The sequence below is a fragment of the Prionailurus viverrinus genome, chromosome D3, assembly GCF_022837055.1.
Source record: "Prionailurus viverrinus isolate Anna chromosome D3, UM_Priviv_1.0, whole genome shotgun sequence".
Classification (NCBI taxonomy): Eukaryota; Metazoa; Chordata; class Mammalia; order Carnivora; family Felidae; genus Prionailurus; species Prionailurus viverrinus.
In genome coordinates, this window is record NC_062572.1 from 30,654,621 (window position 1) to 30,681,784 (window position 27,164).

At 50.5% G+C, this 27,164-nt stretch overlaps 1 protein-coding gene across 1 annotated transcript in view; it reads left to right on the plus strand.

Moving 5' to 3' along the window:
• PI4KA (phosphatidylinositol 4-kinase alpha) overlaps window positions 1-27,164 on the plus strand; it is a 111,459-nt gene that overhangs the window by 82,402 nt on the left and 1,893 nt on the right. Inside the window, exons 30-53 of the mRNA XM_047828065.1 lie at window positions 1,795-1,887; window positions 3,305-3,461; window positions 3,693-3,820; window positions 8,688-8,846; window positions 9,129-9,280; window positions 10,702-10,809; window positions 11,440-11,567; window positions 12,934-13,053; window positions 13,215-13,294; window positions 13,392-13,585; window positions 14,591-14,681; window positions 15,053-15,220; window positions 15,934-15,987; window positions 18,592-18,712; window positions 20,365-20,494; window positions 21,442-21,512; window positions 22,743-22,815; window positions 22,901-22,971; window positions 24,028-24,137; window positions 24,602-24,706; window positions 24,799-24,924; window positions 25,364-25,484; window positions 25,964-26,123; window positions 26,905-26,994. Coding sequence (XP_047684021.1) covers window positions 1,795-1,887; window positions 3,305-3,461; window positions 3,693-3,820; window positions 8,688-8,846; window positions 9,129-9,280; window positions 10,702-10,809; window positions 11,440-11,567; window positions 12,934-13,053; window positions 13,215-13,294; window positions 13,392-13,585; window positions 14,591-14,681; window positions 15,053-15,220; window positions 15,934-15,987; window positions 18,592-18,712; window positions 20,365-20,494; window positions 21,442-21,512; window positions 22,743-22,815; window positions 22,901-22,971; window positions 24,028-24,137; window positions 24,602-24,706; window positions 24,799-24,924; window positions 25,364-25,484; window positions 25,964-26,123; window positions 26,905-26,994 — 2,810 coding nt within the window. The remainder of the gene's footprint in view (window positions 1-1,794; window positions 1,888-3,304; window positions 3,462-3,692; window positions 3,821-8,687; window positions 8,847-9,128; window positions 9,281-10,701; window positions 10,810-11,439; window positions 11,568-12,933; window positions 13,054-13,214; window positions 13,295-13,391; window positions 13,586-14,590; window positions 14,682-15,052; window positions 15,221-15,933; window positions 15,988-18,591; window positions 18,713-20,364; window positions 20,495-21,441; window positions 21,513-22,742; window positions 22,816-22,900; window positions 22,972-24,027; window positions 24,138-24,601; window positions 24,707-24,798; window positions 24,925-25,363; window positions 25,485-25,963; window positions 26,124-26,904; window positions 26,995-27,164) is intronic.

Below are 27,164 nucleotides of genomic sequence, written 5' to 3' on the forward strand. Positions count from 1 at the left end.
AAGATTTAAATCTTTTTTTGTAGAAAAAGAGATTTAGGTGTGGTTTTCCCTTTTCTATTGCTGAGGAGGAAAGGATATATGTATTGTGTGTTCTGATTGTTGGTTGTAATAGAGATCCTGGCCAACCTGCCCCTTGCTCCATGAAAAGCACAGGAGCCTGCTGGCCACCAGAGTGACATCTCCCCATCACATGGCATTCAGGGAAGAGCAGCTTCTAGGGGGTGTTTGAGAAGCATGGTCTCAGGCCAGTGGCTCTTGCTGCATAGAGACTGTCAGAAAACTCCTGTAGGGCTGCCCTCCCCATCACACTGCGCCAGACGTCTGAACCAAAGCAGTTGGAGTAGTTCTACCAGGGAGGGAGGTAGGCTGCAGTGCAGGCCATTTGCTGTCTGGGGGCTGCGCAGATATCACGGAATCCCTGGTAAGGCCATTGTTTTCCGCATTTTGCAGGGGAGTATATTCAGGCTAAGGGACAGCAAGCGGCCTCCCTAGGGGGTCATAGCTTGTTGGTGGCAGAGCCAGGTTCCAGTGTAGGCCTGCTTGATGCCATAGGCCACACTGTCTCCAAAAAATGTAAAGTAGTGTTACATGACCTTTTGCAAAATAGACCAGCTTAATAATTTTATGAGAAAATCATGTATTTTTGTTCTTGCTTATGTTTTCCCAAATTTCATATTTTCTTTTCTTGACCCTCTTTCTCCCTACCTGCCTGCTCCCTCCAAAAAAATAATCCCTCAAACTTCAACTATTGAGAGATTCATTTTCCCCAATGGGACCTGAATGTCAAGTGGATAGGTTTTGTTGGTTTATAGTAAAAGGTGCTAAAGGGGTGAAAGGTCATCTTCAGTGCATGTTCTTAGTCTTCAGTGATGTTGGGAAGGGCAGTGAGGAGCATGGTAGCAGTGACCAGCCAGGGTAAGGGAGAGCAGTCATCAGGACCCCGAGTGGTGGGAGGTGCAGCTGAAGCAGAGGAAGTGAAGGGGGGTCTGAAAATATTTTCCCCATCCTGTGGGCTGCCGTTGTACTCAGAGTGCACCCCTTTTGTCTTCTGCTCTTAGACTGTTGGCAGCTGTTGGGTATCTCCAAGCCCCTGCTGGCTTATGCTCACTGTCACTATGCTCTCAACTTCACCATTCACCATCTTCAAGTCACATTTACACACCAGCACGCACCCACAGAGGAGACAGCCCGGGAGCACTAACTTCACAGTATTTTCATTGCAGATTATGATGATTTTCATAATGATCTGATGATTATTTCTCTTGCAAAAGACCTGTTCACCACTGGGATGAAAGCAGTCAGGGTGGCAAAGTGAAGTTCTATCACAAGCTGCCTTCCAGAGAAAATTTTTCATCCTAAAATTGTTTTTAAATTATTTTTCCGTGGTTCTTATCAGACTGGAAGGTGTTCTAAAGTATTTCTTTTTGAGGTGCCTGGGTGGGCTAAGTTGGATAAGCATCTAACTTCGGCTCAGGCCATAGTCTCGTGGTTCGTGGGTTCAAGCCTTGTGTCGGGCTCTGTGCTGAAAACTCACAGCCTGGAGCCTGCTTCAAATTCTGTGTCTTCCTCTCTTCTCTGCCCTTCCCCCACTCACGCTCTGTCTCTCTCTTTCAAAAATGAATAAATGTTAAAAAAAATTAAAAGTATTTCATTTTATTAGCTTGTCAGCATAGAAGATTTTTAATAACCTCTGGATCTGAACTTGACTTCTTAATTGGACTTAAGCTTAGCCATAGTGAACACAAAGAAAACATGTGGTAATGGTCTGAAATAATTCTTGATATTTCTCTGTAGGCAACTCAGCTAACAGAGCGCCCGGCCTGTGTGAAGAAAGATTATTCCAATTTCATGGCATCCCTGAATCTACGCAACCGCTATGCGGGCGAGGTGCGTATCCTGACGCAGGCTTTCAAAGTCTCCTCTCACTCTACTGCCAGTCAGCTCCCAGTGGAAAACGAGCTCAGGTTCTGGAACTTACTCATTTTATGTGGACTTGAAGCCATGGGGCCCTGGGACTCACCAGCCCAGTCAGCAGCATTTATGACTACCACTTACCACCTCTGCAAAGGGATGACCTCATGTACATATACTCTCGCCATGCTGAAGCTTTCTATTTTTCTGGTTTTTCTTTTTTTTTTTTAAGTTTATGTATTTATTTTGAGAGAGAGCAGGTCGGGGAGGGGCAGAGAAAGAAGGAAAGAGAGGAAATCCCAAGCAGGCTCTTCACTGTCAGCACAGAGTTCATTGTGGGGCTCAAACCCACAAACTGTGAGATCATGACCTGAGCCAAAACCAGAGTCGACTGCTTAACGGACTGAGCCACTCAAGTGCCCCTTTCTGGCTTTTCTTTTTTAAGTGACAGCAGGCATTCATTGAGTGCTGTGTACTTACTAACTGGGGCAGTTAGTAAGGTATACAGACTATTATTCCAGTTTCACAGATAATGAAACTGAAGTTCTCAAAAGGAAGTAACTTGCCAGAGTCGTATAGGCAGAGTGAGGTCGGGAACCACATCTGATCACTATGAGGGCTTTTGTCTACCACGCCACACTTTAGCCCAGCCTAGCAAGTTGCTTCACCACTTGGGGCCTCAGTTTCTGAATCTATAAAAACACAGACGCTAGTCTACGCCATTATTTAGAGGTCCCTGCAAGTCCACTGGTGCCTAGTCTTGAGTGGGGTCTTCCCCCCCTACTCTGTGACTCCCTCATTCCAGCAGTTGCTCTTCCTCTTCCTAGGCCCTGGGCAGGTGGGCCCCTCTCTCCAGTAGGCTGACGCTGACCCTACATCCTCCATTGCTGGGAATTGCTCTGAGGGCCTGTTCCACCTGTTTTGATACCTAGGTGGTGGTGGGAAGTCTGTCTTTGGGGGTAGGTTTGGTTTTTGGAAGGAGTCAGATTCTTTCTATATAGTCAAGTCTTATAAATAAGAGAGCAGCATACTTTTGGGGGGGGGATGATGTACAACTTTAAAAATAGTAAGGATGCTCTTGGTTGAGTCACTAATTGTATTCATTCAGCCCACGTTCATGCAGCCCTATCATGGTTCAGACCTGGAGTTTGCTACTGAAATGTGAAATTGACAAGACCAGGTCTCTGCCCTCAGGGACATCTAGAATGAAGGGAATGCCTACACACAGCGCTAAAAGACAAGTTCCCTAGAAAGGAGTGAGCAGTGGTAGCATTGTTGAAACAAGTCTGTCACTGTCTGTACCCACAAGCTCCAGTATGAGAGAGACTCTAGTCACACCTTGCCCATATGCCTGGATTATGTATGATTCTCTTGACGAGTGTGCTTCTTGCAGGTGTATGGAATGATTCGGTTCTCAGATGCCACTGGCCAGATATCTGACCTGAACAAAATGATGGTCCAGGAGCTGAATACAGCATTAGATCTCAGTAATCCCCAGCACTACACACAGGCCATGTTCAAGCTGACAGCAATGCTCATCAGCAGCAAAGGTAACAGACACAGGCACTAGGGAACTCTGGGCTCATTTAGAAATGAGTATTTACCTTCATCTTCCTTAGTGAGCTGGAGCTCCCCCAATAGAGATCTCTGTGATGTTTTCCAGGGTTGGAAGTAAACAATCTCTGGCCCACCTGGTGCTCTGTCTTGTTGATGTGGGGAGGCAAGCATAGGATTCAGCCTTTGTTCAAAGCTTCTTCTGAACAGCATTTGTTTGGTTGCAGATTGTGACCCACAGCTCCTCCATCATCTGTGTTGGGGTCCCCTCCGGATGTTCAACGAGCATGGCATGGAGACTGCCCTGGCCTGCTGGGAGTGGCTACTGGCTGGCAAGAACGGAGTGGAAGTGCCGGTAGGACACTGGCTGTGTTCAGCTCCTGAGGGTGGGGCTCATCAGAGATGGAGAGAGCTTGGCCTGGCTGCTTGGCTGACAAGCTTGGAGACCCTGGGCAAGCCCCTCACCCTTTGAGGCCTCAGTGTCCTTGTATGTAAGATTGTGATATTAATGCCTGACCACCAGGCTTCATGGAGACCACAGGGACCATATGTGTGTGTATATATACATATATATATGTGTGTATATATATATATATACATGCATATATACACACATACATACATACATGTATGTATGCATACATACACACACAGTATATACTACACTATATACTATATACATATATATATGTGTGTGTGTTGAAAGGATCCTAGTGGTGCCCAGAAGTTGTTGTTTTTCAAAATCTCAGTAGAGGGAGCCATTTCTCTGAGAGTAGAACACATGGGATGTAATTGGGAGCATTTGTGTTTGTCCACAAAGACATTTCTCTTGGCCTGCTACCTTTGGTAGGGGCAGCCTTCCTGGTGTCCATAGTTCTGAAGTTGCTACTGGAGGAAGCCCCCAGGCAAGGTGATACACACTCTTTCAGGTGATTGGATAAATACCTAAGAACTGTTGTATTTTTTGCAGATCTCGTTAATTTTCCTAACAGGGAATTTGGCAGCTTTTTTTCTGTTGTTTTTTTTTAATGTTTGTTTATTTTTGAGAGAGAGAGAGAGAGAGAGAGAGCGCGCGCGCACAAGCAGGGGAGGGACAGAGAGAGAGGAAGACATAGAATCCGAAGCAGGCTCTGAACTGTCAGCACAGAGCCTGACTCGGGGCTCAACCCCATCATCCTTGAGATCATGACCTGAGCTGAAGCTGGACGCTTAACCCACTGAGCCACCCAGGTGCCTCTCTGTGTTTCTTAAGATGAATTGAGATAAGTGGTCAAAGGGGTATTTTCTTTTTCTGTTCCCTGTTTTTTGTTTTTCCTTTTGGTTACTTTTAGGATGTTTCCTTTTATTTTCAATTTTTAATAGTTTGCCTTTGGTATGTGGTTTTCTGTGTATTTATCCCTTTGCGATTTATTGAGCTTCTTAAATTTAGAGATTTAGATTTTTTCATCAAACTTGGAAAATTTTAGTATTTCTTTAAATATTTCTCCATTCTCTTGTCTCATTTTGGGATTTCAATTCCACACACATATGTTGGTGACTTCGTATTGTCCCTTGATCATTAATGTTTTCTTCAGTGCTTTTCACTTTTATCTCTCTCTCATTTCATTTTGGTTCATTTTAGTTGGTCTGTTTTCCAGTTTAGTGCTATTTTCTAATGCCTTATTTTTCCTGTTGTTAAGCCATCTTCTATATATTTTATTTCAGATATTGTAATTCTCAGGTCTAGAATTTTTGTATGTGTGTGGGGTTTTTTTGTTGTTTTTTTGGTTTTTTGGTTTTTTTTTTTACTAAAAGAAGCTCCTGCTTTTGTCTGGGAGTGCTCTTCTCTTACTTTAAGAGGGAGAGCATAAGTAGGGGGAGGGGCAGAGAGAGAGGGCGACAGAGGATCTGAAGCGGGCTCCACACTTACAGCAGCAAGCAGCCTGATGCAAGGCTCAAACTCACAAGCCATGAGGTCATGACCTGAGCCAAAGTCAATCAACTAAGCCACCCAAGTGCCCCATAAAATTTTTGTTTCTTTTTTATAGTTTGTATTTCTCTGCTGAGATTCTCTGTGTCTTCACCTAGTCTTTTCATCTTTACCTATAAATATTTGGTCATATTTGTAATATTTATTTTAAAATTTTTATCTGGTTTGTTCTAGTATCAAGGTCATCTGTGGGTTTGTTTCTGTTGATTTTTTTTTCTGTAGTGTTTAAATGTTTTTGTTTTGTTCTGGACTCTGTATATAAAAAAGCAGTGGAGGGGCACCTGGGTGGCTCAGTCAGTTGAGCGTCCGACTTCGGCTCAGGTCGTGATCTCACATTTCGTGGGTTCAAGCCCCTCATCAGGCTGTGTCTGACCATTTGCTCAGAACCTGGAGCCTGCTTCAGATTCTGCTACTCCTTCTCTTTCTGCCCCTCCCCCACTCACACTTTGTCTCACTCTGTTTCTCAAAAATAAATAAATGTTAAAAAAAATTTTTTTAAGGAAAGAAAAGCAGTGGAGACTGAGGGGCACTGCTGTTTATTTTCCCAGAATATAGATCTTCCTTATGTCAGGTGACTAAAATGAAGGTCACTGACCCCTAGGGGTTAGTCTTGGCCAAAAGGATGGATTCTTCTTGCTTTTACCCAATTTCACCTCCCTTTCCCCCTTCCCCCATCAAAATGAGAGAAGAGGGGTCATGAAAGGATTTTTATGTCAAGCAAATTGCTGTTTCATTTGGGATCTTTTAAACTCTGATCTATTTCCTCTGCTGTCAACAGGAGCTCTGCTGGCTTCAGGTATCTTGGCCTTTGGCAGGCCTTGTCCACTCACTTGTGTCCAGACCCAGCACTGGCCCACGAGCTGCTGGAGCTTGCTGCTTCCTGGTGAAGTCTCTGTAAATCAGTTCTTTGTGGCTTTCTCATCTGCCATTCCTCAGCCATCCAGATAGGCATGGTTTTTATATCCTCCAGATCATTCTTGCTGTTCACTTGGGACTGAAGTCCATCTATCTCCTCTCAATCCCTGTCTCTACCTCTGTAAGGACCTGTTGTCCAGGCCCAGCAACATCTTGGACAGAGTTAACTTTTGTTTCAGTGTCTTTTGTATTGTTGGCTTCTGGTTTTTAATTTTTTCTATTATGAAAGCAATGTGTGTTCATTATAGAGAAGTTGGAAGATATGAGCATAATGAAAATGAAAATCATTCATAACTCCAACTTTAGAGACAATCACTGATAGAATCCTGATGTCTCCTGCAGTCACAGGAGAGAGAGAGCTATGAGCTTGTTGGGCTCATCTCAGCATGAAGACCTTCCTTGTGAGAGTCTGGGGCCCTTATCTCACTAAGATTGGAAAGAATGCTGATCCCTTGGTATGGTGCTCAAATTCATGACTCAAAACGAATGAACTAACCCCTCACCTCCACCCATCTGCCTCCAAATCTCTGTGAATGACAACATAGTCCTTCCCTCTGCTCAAAGTCCTTACTGCCATCCCTGATTCCCCTTTTTGCACTAACCACAAATGACCCTCAGCAAATCCTGTCAGATTTACCTTTTTACCTTGAAAGTATATCCAGAAGCTGACCACTTCCCAGCATCCCACTCCTGCCCCCTGGTCCCAGTATCCTTCATTTGCCCTGGACTTAGGGCAGCCCCTGGCCTCCCTGTTTCTACCCAGGCCCTCTCTGCCTTCTCCACATGCGCTCAGAGCAAGTCAGTAAAATATGGGTCGTATCAGGTCCCCCCTATGCCCCAGACCTGCCAGTGCTGCCCATGCCCACTCAGAGTAGAAGGCACACTTGTTTCTGTAATCTGCAAGGCCCCTCTGCTCCCCTTGCTTGACCTGCTATAGGCGCACTGGGGTCCCTACTGCCCCTGCCCTCCAGGCGTGCTCCTGCTTTAGGTTGGGAGAGCTCTTCCCTCTCCTTCAGTGTTCTTTTCAGGCAGCTGCATTCCTCACTCCTGCATCTCCTTCAGGGTTTGTCTTAGCTGTCCCCTGCCTGCCCTGTTCTAGAACACACAACCATCGATTCATTCATTCTTCCAAGCCCTTTCATGGCTCTGTTTTCCCCCTTAGCTTTGATCAGTGTCTAATATCTGTATCTTACTTCTCTTGCTATCTGTAGCCTGCTGTAAACTGGGTGGATATTTGTCTTATTCACTGCTCCATTCCCAGAGCCTGGAGGGGAAGCAACCAGGCCCAGAGGCAGCAACCAGGATGTGCTTGTTCAACAAATGAGTGGGCGTGCAGCCTTGACCGTGGCTCATCAGGCCTGTTAGCCCTGCGGTTTCTTCCTCTAACATAAGACTTACATTTGGCTGCAGGAAACAGAAACTGGACACAATGCCTTGACCACCAGGGGCTATGCTCCTGGTGTCACGTGCAGCTTGTTGATAGCTTGGCTCACATTTGCAACTCTGCCACCCTTAGCATGCCTCTAAGCAAGAAGGAGGGTAGAGGATGCTGGCTGCCCTGACCTTGACTCAGTCGATGTCTGTTGATGTCAGCCAGCACTAGATTATTGCTAATGAGAACCATTGACCACCCTAACCAGCAGAAGCCTGGGTGGGGGTACTGGTGACCAGCTACTTGGCCTCCCTAAATAAAACCGTAATAAAGGCAGGGATGGATACTGGGCAGGAGCCAGGGCGTTTACCCTGGGCACCAAGCCTCAGTTGCCGCCTCTCTGCAGCGGGTCTGGATGCCCTCCATGTTGCTGCCTGGTGTTGTCAGGCCAAAAGGGGAGGCTGCTCCCCTGTAGAACCACCCGGTGGCAGTTGCAGACTCAGTTTGGCTCCCGCAGTTATTCCCTGGGCCTGATTAGTGGCATGAAGCTGATGTGCAGGGTTTGCGTGGGATGAAGAAAAGGAACTGGGCTCCAGAAGCAAAATCCAGTCCTGCCTTTGCTAGTTTGGAGGCCCTGCTCACCTCTGGAACCATAGATGGTTTCAGGATTATTAGGAAGATTCAGCCAGGCGGAGCCTGTTGAGAGTCCACGTGGCATTAGGCACATCCCAGGTGTGCTGACACCACAAAGCAGGACTACAGCACCTGGCCTACTGATATTTCGAGAATGGGCTTTTTAGTAGAAAACGGCTGGGAAGTTGGATCATAGGTGATCTTTATTTTTTATTTCATACTTTCTTTGGTTTTCTATTTTGTTCATTAAGCACATAGTCCTTTTAAAATTAAACAACAGTAAGTACTTTTCTATGCTTCACAGAGGCACTAATGGTCATTGTATGCTTGCAGTTTATGCGGGAGATGGCAGGAGCCTGGCAGATGACAGTGGAGCAGAAGTTCGGCCTGTTTTCTGCGGAGATAAAGGAAGCAGACCCCCTGGCAGCATCGGAAGCCAGTCAACCCAAACCGTGTGCCCCCGAAGTGACCCCCCACTACATTTGGATTGACGTAAGTGCTTCCCCAGGCTCCTCCCACCCTAGCAGGAGGTCAGGGGCTCCCCTTGGGGCCAGTGGCCCAATAAGCATGGGACTCCAGGTTTAAGACGCCTTACCTGGGGAGGAGGGATGGCTGTTCCTGCCTTCTGCCCAGGCCTCTGCTGGACTCATTGCACTTGCCCGAAGACCCATACCCACCATTCTGTTGGCCCAGAGCCCCACATCAGTTGGCTCTGCTGGCTCTGTAGGTGAGCAGGCCAGGCCCCAGCAGCGATATGTTCTCTTTCCCACTCAGTTCCTGGTGCAGCGGTTCGAGATCGCCAAGTACTGCAGCTCCGACCAAGTGGAGATCTTCTCCAGCCTGCTGCAGCGCTCCATGTCCCTGAACATCGGTGGGGCCAAGGGGAGCATGAACCGTCACGTGGCAGCCATCGGGCCTCGCTTCAAGTGAGAGCCTCTCCTCCTCCTATGATGGTGGCAGGGACGTTGTGGGTGAAATTTCTACCAGAGTTGTTGGTGCTGTAGTCCACAGGAGGTTCCCATGCTTGGTCTTTTTTTTTTTTTTTTTTGCCAGAAACTGACCAAGCCCCTAGTACATGCAGGGCTCCTGGGAAGGGGACCTGAATGGAATGACTTTGCCTTCCATGCCCTTCCAGGGCTGAGGAAGTCAGCCAGCATGCTGTCCTCAGCAGGGGAGTGTTCAAGAAGGTGGTTCACTCATGGACCTTGGGCAACCAAATGTTGGGCAGCCTTTCTAAATTGTTTGGGGGTGGATAGCAGCAAAAGGATTTTGGTAACATAGTGGTGATTAAAAAACAGGTGATGTAGCAGAACCCAGGTATGACAAGCTCAGACTGGGAGGCTGGCAGTGACTTAGGGCAGTCACTTTACTCCTCTGAAATGTTCATGGAAAACTTCTGATCATGCTGACTACAGCAAGTCGATTTTTGCTAAGACATGCAAAATATCAACCCCACCAGGGGATACCCCCTTTAGGGGGTCCGTGGCCTAGTGGGCAGGCTCAGGCCAGGTGCTATGGACACAGCAGGCAGGGTCAGTCTGGTGTGGGGAGGGCCTTCGGGTGCCTGGGTGGTCAGTTGGAGGAAGGGTGAGGGGCCCCCTTTCAAAGTATGCCACTCTTCCTGCCTGTACCCCTTCCTGCTGCCCACTGCCAACACCAGTTCTTTCCACCCCTCCCCTGAGCTCCAGACCCATGTTCCTGCAGCCCACTGGGCACCCTCTGGGACCATGCTTCTCAGACTACTGCAGGGAAGGGCTAGTACTCTGTTCCCTTCATTTCCTGCCCATCATAGACCTGTACCTTTATAAAATGCATGAGAATGAATTACTAGAAAAGGATTCACACTGGACTGTCATAACAATGTGAAATTGCTATAGAAATGAGCGGGTAATCCCCTCAGTTTCTGTACTAACTCATCACAGACCAACACCATCTGTAGATGCCCATTGAGTAGCCCTGACCTGGCAGAAACCAGGTGCTTGGTAAATTTATTTTTCTTTTAGCTTGAATTAAATATTCTAACCTTTGTAGCCTTATTGGTGACTGCACTCAGGAAGTAGTTTGCATATAGTTTGGAGATAGACGAGCTTCTGGCCAAGGTAGATGAACACACAACTTGTTCATTTGCCCCCAATTAAAGTGATGGTTTTAAAAAACCTTTCCTGAGACATATCTGGTACAATAAACCTGAATGGCAGTAACTTGGCTGGTGCCACAGTCCTGGCACCTGAGAGCTCTGTCATCCAGAGATATGCCCAAGGGCCAAGTGGTTTGCACAGGAGCTAGGGACCCTGGGACGTTCCTGGGCCCTCCACACTCTGACTCAGCCCCCAGTGTTCTCTTGTAGACTGCTGACTCTGGGGCTGGCCCTTCTGCACGCCGATGTGGTCCCAAACGCGACCATTCGCAACGTGCTTCGTGAGAAGATCTATTCAACCGCCTTTGACTACTTCAGGTACTTCCCCCCGCTGTGCTGTGCACCATGTGCAGTGACAGCCCACTGCACCCAGTGCCCCCAGTTGTCCCAGATCCCAGGAAGTCACGGCAGAAATGGTTTTGCCTGATTTATGCACTGCCCTCCTTGTTCTGCGGCTCTGGTGGTCCAGGATTTGAACATCTTCAGCCCTGTGCCATGTTTCCATGTGTGCACTTAGTTAGAGCTAGCCTCTCTACAAGATGCACACATGTTTTCCCCCAGCTCAACTGTGCATTCATTTAACTTTCCAGTTCCTAGGAGTGGTTATTGCTCAAAGAATTGCAATTACCCGCTGCCCGGGGCTCTGCGAGTGTGTAGGTTGTGTTGTATGGAGACAGCTGCAGTTGCAGGACCCACCACAAGCACACCATGCAGCCAAGGGCTGTCGACAGTGCTGGGGATAGTGGTGGAGGCAACCATGAAAGCTCAGAAAATCATCATGCTTTTCCTTGCGAATTAATGAGATAATTGTTGCTGATGACCAGCTCCGGGCTCACCTTTGGTCATTAAGAGACCACTTGTGTCACCTCTCACACGCTTTATAATACATGTGGCTTCTAGTCCCAGACTCCAGGCACTCAACTCTTGTCCTCTTGTGGTTGTTTGAAGTTGCCCCCCAAAGTTCCCCACTCAAGGAGAAAAGAGGCTACGTGAAGACATAAGCATTATGATTAAATTTTGGACAGCCATGTTCTCTGATAAGAAGTACCTGACTGCCAGCCAGCTTGTTCCCCCAGGTGAGCATTGTTCTCAGCACAGCTGCTCGTGGGTGGTGGGGACACATAGGTGCAGGCAGGACAGTGGGGCGCAGTGGGCAGCCCTGAAGGAGTCTGGTTAGAATAGTGAGGGTCTCACTGAGCCCAGGCCTTAGCCATGCTGCATGGTCACCAGAGGCCCAAAGCCTGCCTGGCCACCACTTGTCCTCCAGCCCTAGCTGACAAGCATGAATGAGTGTAGAAGGCCCTGAGCAGAGGCCATTCCATGTAACTTCTCCCAGCACCAGCCCAGTTCACCAGCCACCCCCCTGCATATCTGACAGACCCATACTTGGATAAGTCCCATATGCCAAGATGAATAAGGCACCATCTGCTCTCATCTGGTAGAAGATAGTCAAATCTACAGGTGATGTCAGCATGAGGGGATCATGGGAATACCCCTCAAGGACAGGCACTTGGCCCACCAGAGTTGGGGAGGTAGGGACAGTTTTCTGGAAGAGGTGACAGCTGAGCTTCAAAGATGAATAGGAGCAAGCTAGGGTGGATAAGGTTAAAGAAAAGGTAAGGTGTAAGCAAGCCACAAACCTCCACAAAGAAACATGTTCTTGTTTCTCTGAGCACATAGCTGATTACACAGCACAAATTAGGGATGAGGAGTACAGTTTCTGCAGACAGACCCACAGCTGACAACCTGACTATAGGAAGAGGAAGGGATGGGGCACTGGGGGGCTCAGTCAGTTGAGCGTCTGACTTGATTTTGGCTCAGGTCATGATCCCAGGGTCATGGGATTAAGCCCTACATCAGTCTCCACACTGAGCACGGAGCTTGCCTAAGATTCTCTCTCTTCCTCTGCCCCTCTCCCCAACTTGCTCGCTCTCTATCAATAAATGGGAAAGGGAAAGAAAAAAGGAAAGGGAAAAGCAGGCAGTGATTTCTGGAGTCAACTTCCTGGCTCCACATAGAGCAGGGCCAGCATCTCTTCTTGCCTGCCTGCAAGGGTCCCGAGTTGCCACCATATTAAAAAGCAACATGATGCCAGAGATGAGAGAGCTGTTTGTAATTTATCAGTATCACCACTCACATTTGTTTTATTCCATTTTGAATCCTAGGAGGAACGTAATACATTTTAGTAGGCCTTACATGTTGAATGGTTAAAAACTTCCTAGGAGTACCTGGCTAACTCGGTCAGTGGAGCATGCAACTTTTGATCTTGGGGTCATGACTTAAAGCCCCACATTGGGTGTAGAGCTTATATTAAAAAAAACAAAAATCTTGGCTGTTGTTTTTTTTCTGCAAATCGTTTCTTCAACACCGTGTCTCTCCCTTCCTGCCCTTGGTGAAAGTTTAGACACCTCATTCTGGAAGCAGTAATGTGTTTGCCCACAGATAACCAAGACACCCGGAGCAATCTGGACATAGCAGTTGGCTCTCGGCAACAGGCCACTCAAGGCTGGATCAACACCTACCCCCTGTCCAGTGGCATGTCCACCATCTCAAAGAAGTCAGGTCGGTTAAAGGTTTGCTGATAGGTCCCTTGGGTCTGAGTCATATCCTGGCAGCTCAGACAGTGGGCAGAATGCTGAAAGACAGCTTCTTCTAGGTTCTAGAAATGAAGGGTAGGTCAGTGAACTCTGAAGAACACACTTGTGCCTTCTGTTTCTCCACAGGCATGTCCAAGAAGACTAACCGGGGCTCCCAGCTGCACAAGTACTACATGAAGCGCAGGACGCTGCTGCTGTCCCTGCTGGTAAGGTGACACCTGCCATATGCCCACAGCACTGAGAACAGGAGCAGCGTGGCACATGGGTGCACGCAGATGGCATATCTATGTCTCATCTCACCAGGCCACTGAGATTGAGCGTCTCATCACATGGTACAACCCACTGTCGGCCCCGGAGTTGGAGCTGGACCAGGCCGGAGAGAACAGCGTGGCCAACTGGAGATCCAAATATATCAGCCTGAGCGAGAAGCAGTGGAAAGACAATGTTAACCTTGCCTGGAGCATCTCTCCTTACCTGGCCGTGCAGCTGCCAGCCAGGTGGGTCCTAGTCCTACCTGCCTGATGAGGCCCTTGCCAGAGTCCAGTCCAAGGGTACCTGAGTGGGAAGGAACATGACGTGGTCACTGCCAAGGATGGTTAGGGAAGCAATCTTAGTGGTTTGGTCCTCTGCCCTGGATGTTGACCCAGTCTCTCTGTGCAGTGGTTGGTTACACAGCATGGATTCCTGCCTGGGATGTCCTAATATCCCAGAGCGCAAGCAGGAAACATCAGAGCACATTCAGGGCCGCAGTCCTATTCAAGGAAGAAAGGAAGCACATGGAGGCTGTCACTACAGGGAAGCAGGCCTGGGGATCCTTTGGGCTTTGTTCCCAGAGGTCTTCAGCAGGCTACTCACAGGAGGTGGCCTGCAACCGAGTGTCCTGTGCACTCTCCCCGGTAGCTCTGCCAAGGACAAAACCAGTAGCTGAGAGGGGCCTCCCAGGCCCCTGTATTAAATCCCACCAGGGGGAGTGCATCCATCCCACATCCAGGAGTGGACATTTCTTTCCCTTGAGCCCACACTTGCCTACTCACTGCTTCCTTCTTCTGGTTCTAATCCAGTCCTCTGGATTAGGACCACAGCTTGACAGTGTTCATGGAAAGTCTACCTTGTGTTAGCCTGGGGTCATGACCCCTAAAAACTTGCATCCACCCTCCCATCTATGGATGTACCTTCTGGCCTGTGGCCTCGCCATGCCATGGACAGGCTGCTTTGGGGGCCAGGGCAAGGGGGCATTCTGAAAGCAAGGACTATAGAAGGGGATGTCTTTTGAATGCGGAATATAGGATAATTCCTGTTTTAGATAGTTCTGGCATTTTGTCATAGCCAATCATAGTGCTCTTTATTGTAAACACTCATGTTCAGAGTTACCAATATGTCAGTAGTGTAGAGTGTTAAGGGGTCACTTGGCATTAATCTGCATCCCTCCAGTTCAGGGCTCTTCCACCCCGTTACATGGAGGCAGGAGAGGCCATCTCCTTCACACCCTTTTTGTGCCCCAGGTTTAAGAACACAGAAGCCATCGGCAATGAAGTGACCCGTCTCGTTCGGTTGGACCCAGGAGCCGTTAGTGACATCCCCGAAGCTATCAAGGTAGTATAGCACGTGCTGGGGCCTGGGCTCAAACTGCACAAAAACAGAACTGCCTCCAGAAACACCTGGAACCTAGAAGTGTTAGGAAAACCTAGCAGCCTCAGTGGTAGAATGATGTTTCTAATTTCCTGTGTTTTCCACTTCTCAAATGAGGCATTTATTATGCTTACAGCAGAATAATATCGAACATACTTTACCCTAGTTGAAATTATGCTACTTTACATAATATATGAGAAGTATTTCCCCACATTATTATAAGTGCTTTATTATTACCATCTGGGGCCATCCCTGAGATATGGGGTGGGGCCAGGTATTTCCAGAGGGCCCTCAGGAACTCCCTGTGCCAGACCATTTCCCTGCTTCCTTCCTAGTTTCTGGTCACCTGGCACACCATCGATGCCGACGCCCCTGAGCTCAGCCATGTGCTGTGCTGGGCACCCGCAGACCCGCCCACAGGCCTCTCCTACTTCTCCAGCATGTACCCACCGCACCCTCTCACGGCCCAGTACGGGGTGAAAGTCCTGCGGTCCTTCCCTCCGGTGAGCCCACGTCCTGCCTGAATCAGCCTCGGTGGGACTATCTGGCAGTGTTTAGGTGGAGACAGTAAGGACAAGTTTATCTCCACTTGATGCAGGCCTGATGAAACATCAGTCCATCTTAGAGCATGTCTTCACCCTGTTTCTGTCCAGGCAGTCATAGAAGACAGATTTAGTTCTGACTCAGATATGTTTATTGGTATTACTTGTTTTTTAATTTTAATTTGGTGTCTGAGTTACAGAAGGAAGTTGAATTTGAGTTTGGTTCCAGCAGTGGGCTTTTGGGAGGTCGGGGGATCCCATGAGACAGCCACAGTGACAGATTTGGTAGCTGACTCGTGGAGGCCCCAACACAGGGATCTGCTAGAACCTCAGCCCTTGTCCCCAAGCAGGTCCCCAGCAGGGAACATACATGAGCGGGCACTTCACTTGTCATCGCAGGCACAGGAGCCTTGTTCCTTTTGCCTTTTCTCACCCATCATGTGTTTCAAGTCGTTGGCCATTTTCCTTGCCACCCTCTGGACTTTCCGCAGTTCTCAGTCCTCTGTGATCTCCAGTGAGATGGTATCCCATGGGCTCAGTGACATCAGGGCTGGTCCAGGTTGGAGTGGGGCCCTGGGACAGCCATCTGTGTTGAGTTTGTTATCACCTTCCTAGAGGTAAGGAATTGTCTTCTCTTCCTGGAAGTCATTATCACTTGTCCTCCTCCTTTGCAGGATGCTATCCTATTCTACATCCCCCAGATTGTGCAGGCCCTCAGGTATGACAAGGTAAGGCTGTGCCAACATGTGCTGTCCTTCCCTCTGAGAGCCGTGCTGGGCAGTCCGGAGGGGGTCCTCAGTAACAGGGATGGGGCCTTGGAGGCAGGGCTGCCAAGTTGTGACCTGGTCTCTGAGCTCCTCTCACACACACCCCCACCATGGTTGTGGCCGGTGCTCATGGCCAGGAGGCCCCACTCACCCTGTCTCACCCTGAGGCCCCATCTGCTGTGCAGGGTGGGTGGGCCCTAGAAGTATTGCTAGCCACTTCCTTAGTCCCTGAATCTAGCTCCCTCGTTTCTTCAGTCGGAATCAGGGAGGCTCAAACAAAATGATGGAGGTATTAGTGTGCTTGGGCTGCTATAGCAGAGAACCACAGAGTGGGGGGTTAAACAATGGAAATGTACTTCTCATTGTTCTGGAGGCTCAGAGTCGGAGATCAAGGTGCCTGTAAGGTTGGTTTCTCCTGAGGGTTGGTTTGCAGATGGCTGCCTTCTCCCTCTGTCCTCACATGGTCTTCTCTCTGTGTGTATGTGTCCTAATCTCCTCTTATAAGGACACCACACTGGACTAAGTGTCACCCTAATGATCTCATTTTAACTTAATCACCTCTTTAAAGGCCCATCTCCAGACACCATCATATTTTGAGGCACTAAGGCATACAAATTCAACACATGAATTGGGGGGCACAGTTCAACCCATCACGTATAGCACTTGTACATAAGATACCTAACCACAGGGCCTGGCACAGAAACCCCTCCGGAGGTGACCACAGCCCAGAACCCACACTGCCCGTGCTTCATCCCAGCACCGGCCCCCTGACCTGTGCTTGAGTCTAAGTGTAGCAGCAACATCTTCCCCTTTCCTGTTCCTGCTGATTCTGTTCCCCACTGCATAAGACACCAGACTCCCCTGTGTCCTGGCTGAGTCCTTGCAGTAGCAGCAAGTGCTGTGTCTCACTGTGGTGGCTATGAGCACTGTGGCTGGGTATCCCAGGGCTAGCTTCTTCCTCCCAGATTGGCAGGATGCTCTGTCTTGGTCCATAGACCAAAGTGCTTCTAGAACTGCAGCCAACTTCTCTTGAAACACTGAGTCCTGTTTTAGCTAGGTAGCTGCCAAAAGCCCTCCAATTCTGAGCAGGTGGTTTTGATATTGTGCTGACAGTGCAGAGCCTGCTTGGGATTTTCTCTTTCTCCTCTCTCTCTGCACTTTTCCCCCACTCACACTCTCTTTCTGTCTCAAAATAAATAAACATTTTTTAAAATGAAAAAAAGAAAGAACACACAAGAATAAAATGCTAAAACCTTTCCCAAAGCTAGAAGCCTCGGTGGGCCTCTGACTGATGACACTTCCTCCTTGTTCAGACGGCTGCCGGTTTCCACTTCCCTGTTGTAGTCTGTTTGTTACTGCACTGAGTCCCCTTCTGTGGTCCCAGCAAAACTGACTGGATTACCGGTGCATCATAAAAGGACATAATCAATGAACAGCCAGGTGCGAGGGCAGTATAGGGCAAGGGATGTGGGAAGGCTGTGGAGTTTCCACACTCTTCAGGCGCCTGGCTCTCCCAGCCTCTCCACCAATTCGGAAACTCCACAAACTTTTATTTAAGCAGACTACAAGTTGAATACTCATAGTTTATCTTTAGATCCTTTTACTGGGTTAGCAGTGGGAAACCCATAGCGAGGAGTTATTTGAAGTTTGACCTACTAGGTAAGCCCACCCAGCCAAGTTGAGGACATCTGTCCCCAAAATACTTTACCAGATGGGAGGCCACAGACTACTGTGAGGAGGAGAGAAGCCACTCCTCCAGGAGTCTTCCAGAAAGGCCAGCACCTTTTTAAACCTTAAGACAGGGTAATTAAGGAATGCCTAGGTGGCTTAGTCGGTTAAGTGTCTGACTTCAGCTCAGGTCACGATCTCATGGTTTGTGAGTCTGAGCCCCGCAATGGGCTCTGTGCTGACAACTCAGAGCCTGGAGACCACTTTGGATTATGTGTCTCCCTCTCTCTGCCCCTCCCTTACTGTGGTCTGTCTCTCTCAAAAATAAGTAAACAAGCAAATTTTTTAATTTTAAAAAAAGGGTAATTAAAACTTGGAGTTATGAGTAGTAGAATACAACTAAGAAGAAGAAAGAGGAAAGGTCCTTAGGATAGTGGCCATCGTGTGTCAACTCATGAAGTATCTGTGTATTAGAATTTTTTTGGAACCTGCCCATCACTGTGGAACATTGTTCCAAACAACCAGCTTATAACTGAGTTTTAGTCCCCAACCTACTCATTCCTCGTACTTGACAACAGCAGAAATTGGTTGGAGAGTCATGGTTCTTAGAATCTAGGGGAAGTCACAGGGGAAACAAAAGCTGGCTCCTTCCTATATTGAAGACACCATCACGTGGGGCTGCATCTGCCCCACCGGCCAGCTAGCCAGCTGGAACTTGGCCTGTGTAGGTTGGGCTCACACATAACCAGACAAGCTTGCTCACACAGCCGGAAACCACTGGGCCTTACTTCTTGCTGGGTCTGCAAGTGCTAGGAGTCTACTCCTACACTGGGTGAGAGTGTCTTGTGGTGGAGAGGCGCCCAGGCCTGAGCTGATGGTGACCTTGTTCTCCTATAGATGGGCTACGTACGGGAGTATATTCTGTGGGCAGCGTCCAAATCCCAGCTTCTGGCACACCAGTTTATCTGGAACATGAAAACTAACATCTATCTGGATGAAGAAGGGCACCAGAAGGACCGTGAGTATTTGTCATCTTCCCTCAGGCCTCACCCCCGAACTTTAACCCTCCTAGGCCCGTGCTGTCCCAGCCCATGGTTCCCTCTGCTTCCCATCCTTTGGTGGGAATTCTCACCTTTCAACACCCAGCGGGAGCAGGCTCCTCCTCCTTCGTGAAGCCTTTGCTATCCTCCCCTCCAGACGTCCTCCCTGCCCTGGCACCATCCTGTAGCTTCCCAAGCACATGTGAGAGCCTCCTGCTCAGGCCGAGCCTCTCCTCACCCTGCGCTTGACCCAGTGACTCCATATGGGGGCGAGGCAACCACCCAAGGAAGTCCTCAGAGGTTGTCCACATCTTCACATCGTCACACCCTTAAAAACTAGTGAGGCCCCTGGAGACCTTTGGTTTATGTGGGCTTTGGTTCTCAGTGTTAACCAATGTTAGACATGAAAACCAAGACATTTAAAAAATAATACAAGCCCATCACATATTAACATAAATAACATTTTTATGAAAAACGACTCTAAAACTCAAAAAGAGGAAGAGTGGTGTTGCTTTACAGATTTACAGATCTCTTTAATGTCTGTAATAATGCCACAGCATTTTTAGTAAAAGACAACAGGACTCTCATTCTGCTTCTGCATTTACCCTGTTGTTTGGTTGAAGTAAATGAGGGGAATTCAGCCTGGTACAGACACGTGGCTAGAAAAAGGAGGACCATTTTAGTGGTCTTTCTGGTCACTATAGGTGGTCTCGTAGTCTCTGCTGATACTGCACCAAACACAAGTGATAGTTTTCTTAAAGGTGAATTGCGATGTGGATTTGAAATCATGGCAGCGAGTTTCTCGTGCTCTTTCTTTGAAGCCCATTGGTCTACCCAGCACTCACTACACCCCCCACAGGATTTCACAGCATTCAAACTCACATTTGCCTGTGCCCCACTGGCCTTACCAAACAGAAGCATTGTCAAGTGGTGGGGAGCTGTCAAGCTCACCGGCACAGATGTAAGTTTTCCAAAACTTTGTAGTTTTCCTTAAATGGCAGATTCGACTTGTTGATTTTTAAGAAAATATCTCCCATGTACCTAAGTCCAAATAACTCTATTTTTGTCTGTCAGTCACTCTTTCAAGTAAAAAATGATGTTCCCTGAAAAAAGAGATTAGTTCAGCCCGAAAGTCCCACTAACACAAGATGCTGTTCCTTGAGACCACAGCATCCGCGTGCTTCACATACAGCAGGGGGCTCCGGACACTGTCCAGTTCATCACACACAGAATGTTAGAAAGATACACTCAGGGTAGAGTTCAGTCAGATTAGTCAATGCTCATCACCTCACCAGGGACATTCTTAGTGACACTGGCTTTTGTTTATACTGTGGGAGCAGAGCCATGAAGATCCATTGACCACCAGCACCTTGGCCAATGGCTTGTGCACAGCCTCGCAGGTGTCTACACAACAAGGAGGGCAAACAGCCTGTCAATATGGTTTTGACTGGGGGGAGCCTGCTGAAGGGTCCCAGGGACCCTCCAGGCATCTGCAGACCACACTCAGGATGTCTGACCTCGCTGCTGGGGGACACCTGGACATCTAGACTACATCTGGCAGATGTGTGGGGTTTCCTGGAGGGCCTTCTGTGGCATGGCTGCAGGCTCACCCTCTTGGTTTCTCTGCCAGCTGACATCGGCGACCTCCTGGAGCAGTTAGTGGAGGAGATCACAGGCTCCTTGTCAGGCCCAGCCAAGGACTTCTACCAGCGGGAATTTGATTTCTTTAACAAGATCACCAACGTGTCTGCTATCATCAAGTAAGTGGCATCAGTCCTGGTTTGTGGGAATTGCATGGAGGGCCCGCACTGGTTCTAATGAACAGCCAGGGTTGGGAATCACTGCCCCGGCAATTCAAGTCTCTTGAAAGTATAGCAAAATGCACAGCCATGCAAATTTCAGAAAACATATCTTTCATTCTAGATACTGTCCCCTAACTTGAAGCCACTCTGCTCTCTCCAAGTTTTGAAGAGTGTTAGGAAAACCAGACTCATTTGTAACTCCCAATGTTGTTTTATTGATGTGCCTCCTGGGCCATCCATTTGTGAGGGCTCATGCCATCCTGGGGCATCTGTGGCACTGCCAGTTTATGTGGGACGGGGCCCTGGAGTCAACTGGCCAAGTGCCTGGGAGAGGCCCTGGCAGGGGGAGCACTGGCTTCCTATTTTCTCAAGTGCCTCATTCCGTGGGCTGTTCCCTGGCACCTTGGTCACCAAGTGACCTAGGCTGTGTGCCCTGAGGCCCTTTTCTGGGCCTGGTACTAAGTAGAGCGGTGATGCAGCAGCTTCTAGCCCGCAAAAATAAAGGAGTGGGAGGTGGTGTTTCCTGGGCATCATGTCAGGCACCTGATTCCACTTTACCCTGTCATCCTCATCCTAGGGATGCAGAAAGACAAAGGGGCCTGCCCAAGGTCATGCTGCAAGTAAACAACAGAGCCAGCACTTGAGCATAGACCCAAGAGCCAACTGTGTCCCCTGTGTGCCTCTGACAGCAACATACACACACCCCACACAGGCAAGGGGCAGTGACAGCCAGAAAACTCCACCCTGTTCCGGGAAGAACTGGTCTAGCAGAGCCTTCAGTAGTAGCTAGAACTACAAGGAGAGGAAAGGAGAATCAGACAGGAGGGGCTCTGGGCTGTCCCCCAGAAGCCCCAGAGGCCAGTTCCTGCAGAGACAAAGCAAAGCATTTCTGTCCTGTTTCTCAGGCCCTACCCTAAAGGCGACGAGAGAAAGAAGGCATGCCTGTCGGCTCTGTCTGAAGTAAAAGTGCAGCCTGGTGAGCAGGATGAGATGGGCCTCTTCCTGTGGGTGGGCAGTGTGGGTAGGCACCGGGATCAGGGAGGCGGCCAGCCCACATGAGCCTGGGCCCTGGGGCACTGGTGTCCCTCTCCATAATCTGCCCCTGGTGAGCTGAGAGCTACTTCTCAGCAGATACTCTTTATCTTCCTTGTTGCTTTCTGTTTTTCTTAAAGCCCAGACACTGTCCTTGGCAGCCATGATTCTAGAAATTTCCTGAACTCCAGTGGAATAGGAGCAACACAGGCTGCACAGACTGTGGGCATGGGTGGGAGTGTCACAGGTGTACTGGGCTGAGGGTGCCCACACTGGCTGACCTTTCCTTGACCCTTGTTGAGCCACCTGCCCTGCCCAGTGTAAACAGTAGCTCAGCTCAAAGAAGCTCGACGTCCACACAGGCTGCAGTTTCCCTGGTCAGCAGGCTCCCAGACCCTTGCAGCCCATGCTGCCGGGTCTTGTCCTGGAGGCACTGGGGAGCCAGCCAAGACTCCAGGGCAAAGCAGTAGATTGTGCTTCTGGGAGAGAGACCAGAACTGGCCAGGGAAGGACGGTGTGAGGGCATTGAGGGAACAGCATGTTCCTTCTGCCCCTCCTTCCCCTGGTGGCAAAGCCCACCTGACCCCACAGCAAGGCCTCGCTTTGCTTCCCAGGAGTCCCAGGACTTCCTGTGTCAGGGCCTCTCCTAGAAGCCCACTCCCTAGCCAGGATCTCTCCCCGCTTCCTGGGTCTCAGGGAGCACACCCCAGCCCCCCAGAGGAACTGCCAGTTCCTTGACCAGGAATAGGCTTTCTCTTGTCCTCCCTACTTGACATGTGTGCTGAGAGAGGGGAGCTACAGCCAGTGGGTGAGTGTAAGAACTGAGGGTGTTCCAGGTAAATGGAGGCAGGGTAGAAAGCTCCTGCACATGCCCTATAAGAGCAGGCAGCTCCCCACCTGGCACTGGTCGGCCAGTGGGGCCCCGAGGAGCAGTGTGCTAAGTCTGTAAAGCTGAGTGTTGGTGTGTCCTCCTGGAGAAGTGTCTCCTGGGAGGTGGCAGCTCCTTTGTTAGATATCAGGAAGGGTCCAGGAAAAGACCACAGATCAGGGAGGATGGACCTGTAATGGCCACAGGATAAAATATCGGTGCCTCAGATGAGGACCTAGAAGCCCCATCTGGGGGCAGGGAGTCATTTTGGGGCTCCCTGTAACTTCGCCCTCTGTCCCTGCACAGGCTGCTATCTGCCCAGCAACCCCGAGGCCATCGTATTGGACATCGACTACAAGTCCGGGACACCCATGCAGAGGTGAGAGGCCGCCTGTCTTTCGGCAGTTCCCTTGCACAAAGTTCTCATTTGCTCCAGCACCCATGTTCCTTCTGTTGTTTTGCAGTGCTGCAAAAGCCCCGTATCTGGCTAAGTTTAAGGTGAAACGATGTGGTGTTAGTGAACTCGAAAAAGAAGGTTAGTGAAGAAACTCTGACACGGTTTGGGATCTAAGTGTTTTATCTGGATGATGCCAGTTTTAGGGGGCATATTTAGTTTATTACCAGCTCCCTGTGAAAGATGACATCCATCCACGCTGGGTCTGAGCCCTTGTTTAGGAATGGCACAGAGCTTATATACGGTGACAGAGACACCTGGAGACCGGCCCCAGGTCAGCCATTGAGTCCAGGAGGCACCTTCCTGAGGCTGAGTAGCCCAGAGCTTTGGGGGGTGCCGTGCAGGTTACACGGCCTGGGTGGCTTCACCAACAGAAATTTATTCTCTCACAGTTCTGGAGGCCAGAAGTGCCACATTGGGGTGTCGGCCAGGCCGTGCTCCTTCTGAAGATGGGTAGAATCTGTTCCGTGTATTTCTCCCAGCTTCTGGTGGTTGCTGGCAAGTTTTGGTGATGCTTGGCATCTTCCTCATTCCGACCTCTGCCTCTGTCTTCTCAAGGCTTTCTCCCTGTGTCCCCATGTCCAGATTTCCCTGCTCTGATAAGGGCGCCAGTCATTGGATAAGGGCCCACCCTAACCCTCAGTAACTTGACTACATGTGCAAAGATACTATTTCCAAAAAAGGTCACATTCTGCAGTTTTGAGTGGGCATGAATTTTAGAATAGGAGGTGTGGTCCCCTGCCAGTATGGGGACATGCCTTCCATGGCCTTCCCTGCACTCTGGCCCCCAGGTCCTCCCAGGCACCCCAGGATGCAGACAGACACACACCTCTGCCCCCCAGTTCATAGTGCCCTCTGCTGATCCCAGGCACACCTGGGTCCCCATTTCCAATGAAAAAGGGGCTCTATCTTCAGTTCCATCTAAGCCTAAACATTCTTCAGAAGAGATCCCTGGCCCCGTGGCTCCATCTGCTGACCCCAGTTGTCTGCTGGGCCTCATTTGGCCTCCTTGGGGCTTTGCAGAGACAATCCCCAAGATTCCCAGGGTTCCAGGCAGGTGAGCAGGACTTGCCCTGGCCCCAAGGGCCTCTCCCTGCCTCCAGGCTAACTGGCTTCCTCTCCACCGCCCACACACAGGTCTTCGGTGCCGCTCAGACTCTGAGGACGAGTGTGGCACACAGGAGGCTGATGGCCAAAAGATCTCATGGCAGGCGGCCATCTTCAAAGTGGGAGATGACTGCCGACAGGTAGTGAGTGGGGCCAGGCCTGCCCTCTTCCCAAGGCTCTGGGTGCATTTAGGGGTCACACCTCACATGCTGAACCACATCTTTGTTTCCGACATTGGGTTGAGGTGCCACAGAGGAAACCAGGGCTTTCTGCCAAACCCAGGGGTCTCTCCAGCAGCTCCCACCCACTGCCCATCCCCTGGCCGCCCAGAGGGAACTGCCTTGGAGGACAGGCACTCCTGACTTGCATCCCCCACTAGACAGCATGGCCTTAGTCTGGCCCGGTGCCCAGTGGTCAGAGCCCAGCCCAGCATGGTATGCAGTGAGGCCAGATGCTCCAGACTCCTGCTTGGCCATGGCCTCCCTTTCTCTCCTTCCCTCTCTCCTTCCCTCTCTCCCTCTTCACTGGCAGGGCTGCTAGCAGTCATGTGGACTAGAGCACAGGAGGCGGCCAGCTGACCACCCCTTGTTTCCCTGGTCTCCAGGATATGCTGGCCCTGCAGATTATTGACCTTTTCAAGAATATCTTCCAGCTGGTTGGCCTGGACCTCTTTGTCTTCCCATACCGGGTGGTGGCCACCGCCCCTGGGGTAAGTTCCCAGGAGCCCAGGGGGTGTTCCCGATGCCTTAGGCCAAGACAGGTCCTGCCTGCAGGCCTTAGCACCTGGCCCTTCCTCTCCAGTGCGGAGTGATTGAGTGCATCCCCGACTGTACCTCTCGGGACCAGCTGGGCCGCCAGACGGACTTCGGCATGTATGATTACTTCACGCGCCAGTATGGGGACGAGTCCACCCTGGCCTTCCAGCAGGTGACCAGCGGGGCAGCCCCCAGACCAGAGGTTGCTTGTGCTCTCCATCCCACCATTCCCAGCACTGCTTATGGGCCAGCACCCTGCTTCCCACTTTCCCTGCTTTTCTGAGTCCTTGTACGTTTGGGGGTAAAACAAGGGCACCTCATAACCTTCTTTGGGATTCAAAGGAACCTTGAAATGGACTCCCCAGAAGAAAGCAAATTCGTGGGTGTGGGAGGAAGGGGCTAAACCCCTAAACCCCCGGACGCAGTCACTTGTCACTCCTGTTCCCAAGATCTGGCCTGCTGATTTGGGCTCTACCTCCAAGGCTAGAAACAAGAGCCCAGAGAACACCTGTAGGCCCTGGGGTCCCAGGAACAAGGCAGGAAAATGCCCAAAGGTCCTGGGAGGTGCAGCCTTAGGGCCATCCGTGAGCACCTGGGCCCTCTCCACACAGGCTCGCTACAACTTTATCCGGAGCATGGCTGCCTACAGCCTCCTGCTGTTCCTGCTGCAGATCAAGGACAGGCACAACGGCAACATCATGCTGGACAAGAAGGGCCACATCATCCACATCGGTCAGCCAGCTCCCAGAGCCACCCTCCTCCTCTCCCTTCACCCCCTAGAGCCCAGGGCAGGACACCAATCCCCATCCCACAGAGGAGCCAAGCATGCTCGGGTCACCCAGCCAGTCAGGGTTCAAGTCCAGCTTTGAGACCAGAGCTGTTGGCCACTAGGCTGTGGGAGCGAGTAGCAGCGGTACCACAGTGCATGGGGCACTCTGGGGTTGAAAACTGGAACCAGGGAGAGCACAGCTCATCTAGCCCCGGGGCAGCCTCATCTCCGCTCCAGCCTGGCTCCCCACCTCCATAACCTCTTTTCTCTCCTGCCTGCTGTCACCCCCCTGCCCCACTGCCCCTACCATCTCCAAGAAAACATGGCCTGTGGCCAGCTTGTGGGGTGTGGGGAGCCTGTGGCTCCAAGCCCTGGCTGAAGCACGCCCATATCTCTGCCCTGTCATCTGATCTTGTCACGAATGGCTTTGGGGGTTTTGCAGACTTTGGCTTCATGTTTGAAAGCTCACCGGGTGGCAACCTTGGCTGGGAACCAGACATCAAGCTGACCGATGAGATGGTGATGATCATGGGGGGCAAGATGGAGGCCACACCCTTCAAATGGTTCATGGAGATGTGTGTCCGTGGCTACCTGGCCGTGCGGTGAGCCCCAGGGAGGGGCCAGTGGGGGTACCGAGACAGTGGGGAGGAGGGTGGTCAGGCACCAGTCCTGGGTGCCACTTGTCCTGCAAGATCCCTCAGAGGTCCCATGGGGCCGTCTCAGGCTCCTTTGTGGATCGAAGGACTGCCTTTCAGAGAGAGCAAGGCAGGTTCAAGAGGATGCCTGCTGGTCCAGGCAGCCTGGGCCTTGCCTTCCCATCACCACTCTGCCTACCTGTGCCAGTGTCTCTGCTCTGGGTGTCAGTGCTCCGGGTGTCAGTGTCCACATTTTGTAGTCTCCTGGGTGTGGCCTTGCCTGGCAACACCTTGGGCTCCTCACTGTGAGCACGCCATTCACCCCTTCACCCAAGTGTGAGCATCTGCCACCTCCCAGCTGCACCCTGAAGACTTACTGTCCTGGCTTCAGAGTGTCACAGAGCCAAGGCCACACAGCAGCCTGGACTCCAACCCAGAGTCTGTTGGAGCCTGTGTCACGCCCACTCAGTGCACCTGCCCCACGAGAAAAGGAGGGTCAGGGTATGTTTGCCCTGCATGCCTGTGCTTCCTCAGCCAGGCACAGAAACCATGGCCAGAGGCCTCAGGTGGGCAGACCGGGACAGGATGCTCAGCCCATTCAAGGATGTGTGAGCAGCCCCCACCTGGCAGCTGCAGGGAGGTGGGCCGACACATGCAGCTGTTGGGTGGTGGCTGGGCTGCAGGAGTGCAGGCAAGGCCACCCTGCTCAGGCCAGCCTCCTTCCCCTTCCCTCCCTGTCTTTCCACAGGCCCTACATGGATGCAGTTGTCTCTCTGGTCACTCTCATGTTGGACACGGGCCTGCCTTGCTTCCGTGGCCAGACAATCAAGCTCTTGAAGTAGGTCCTGGGCAGATGCGCAGGCCATTTGGGGGGCAGTTGTCCCCTCAAGGTGGGAGCCTCTCAAGTGCTGGTAAATGTGATCATTATCAAGGCCAAGCACTCTTCTCAGAACCCCAGAGCAGACAGGGTTCCTGGTGAGGCGCTGTCACTGCACCAGGCTGCAGATG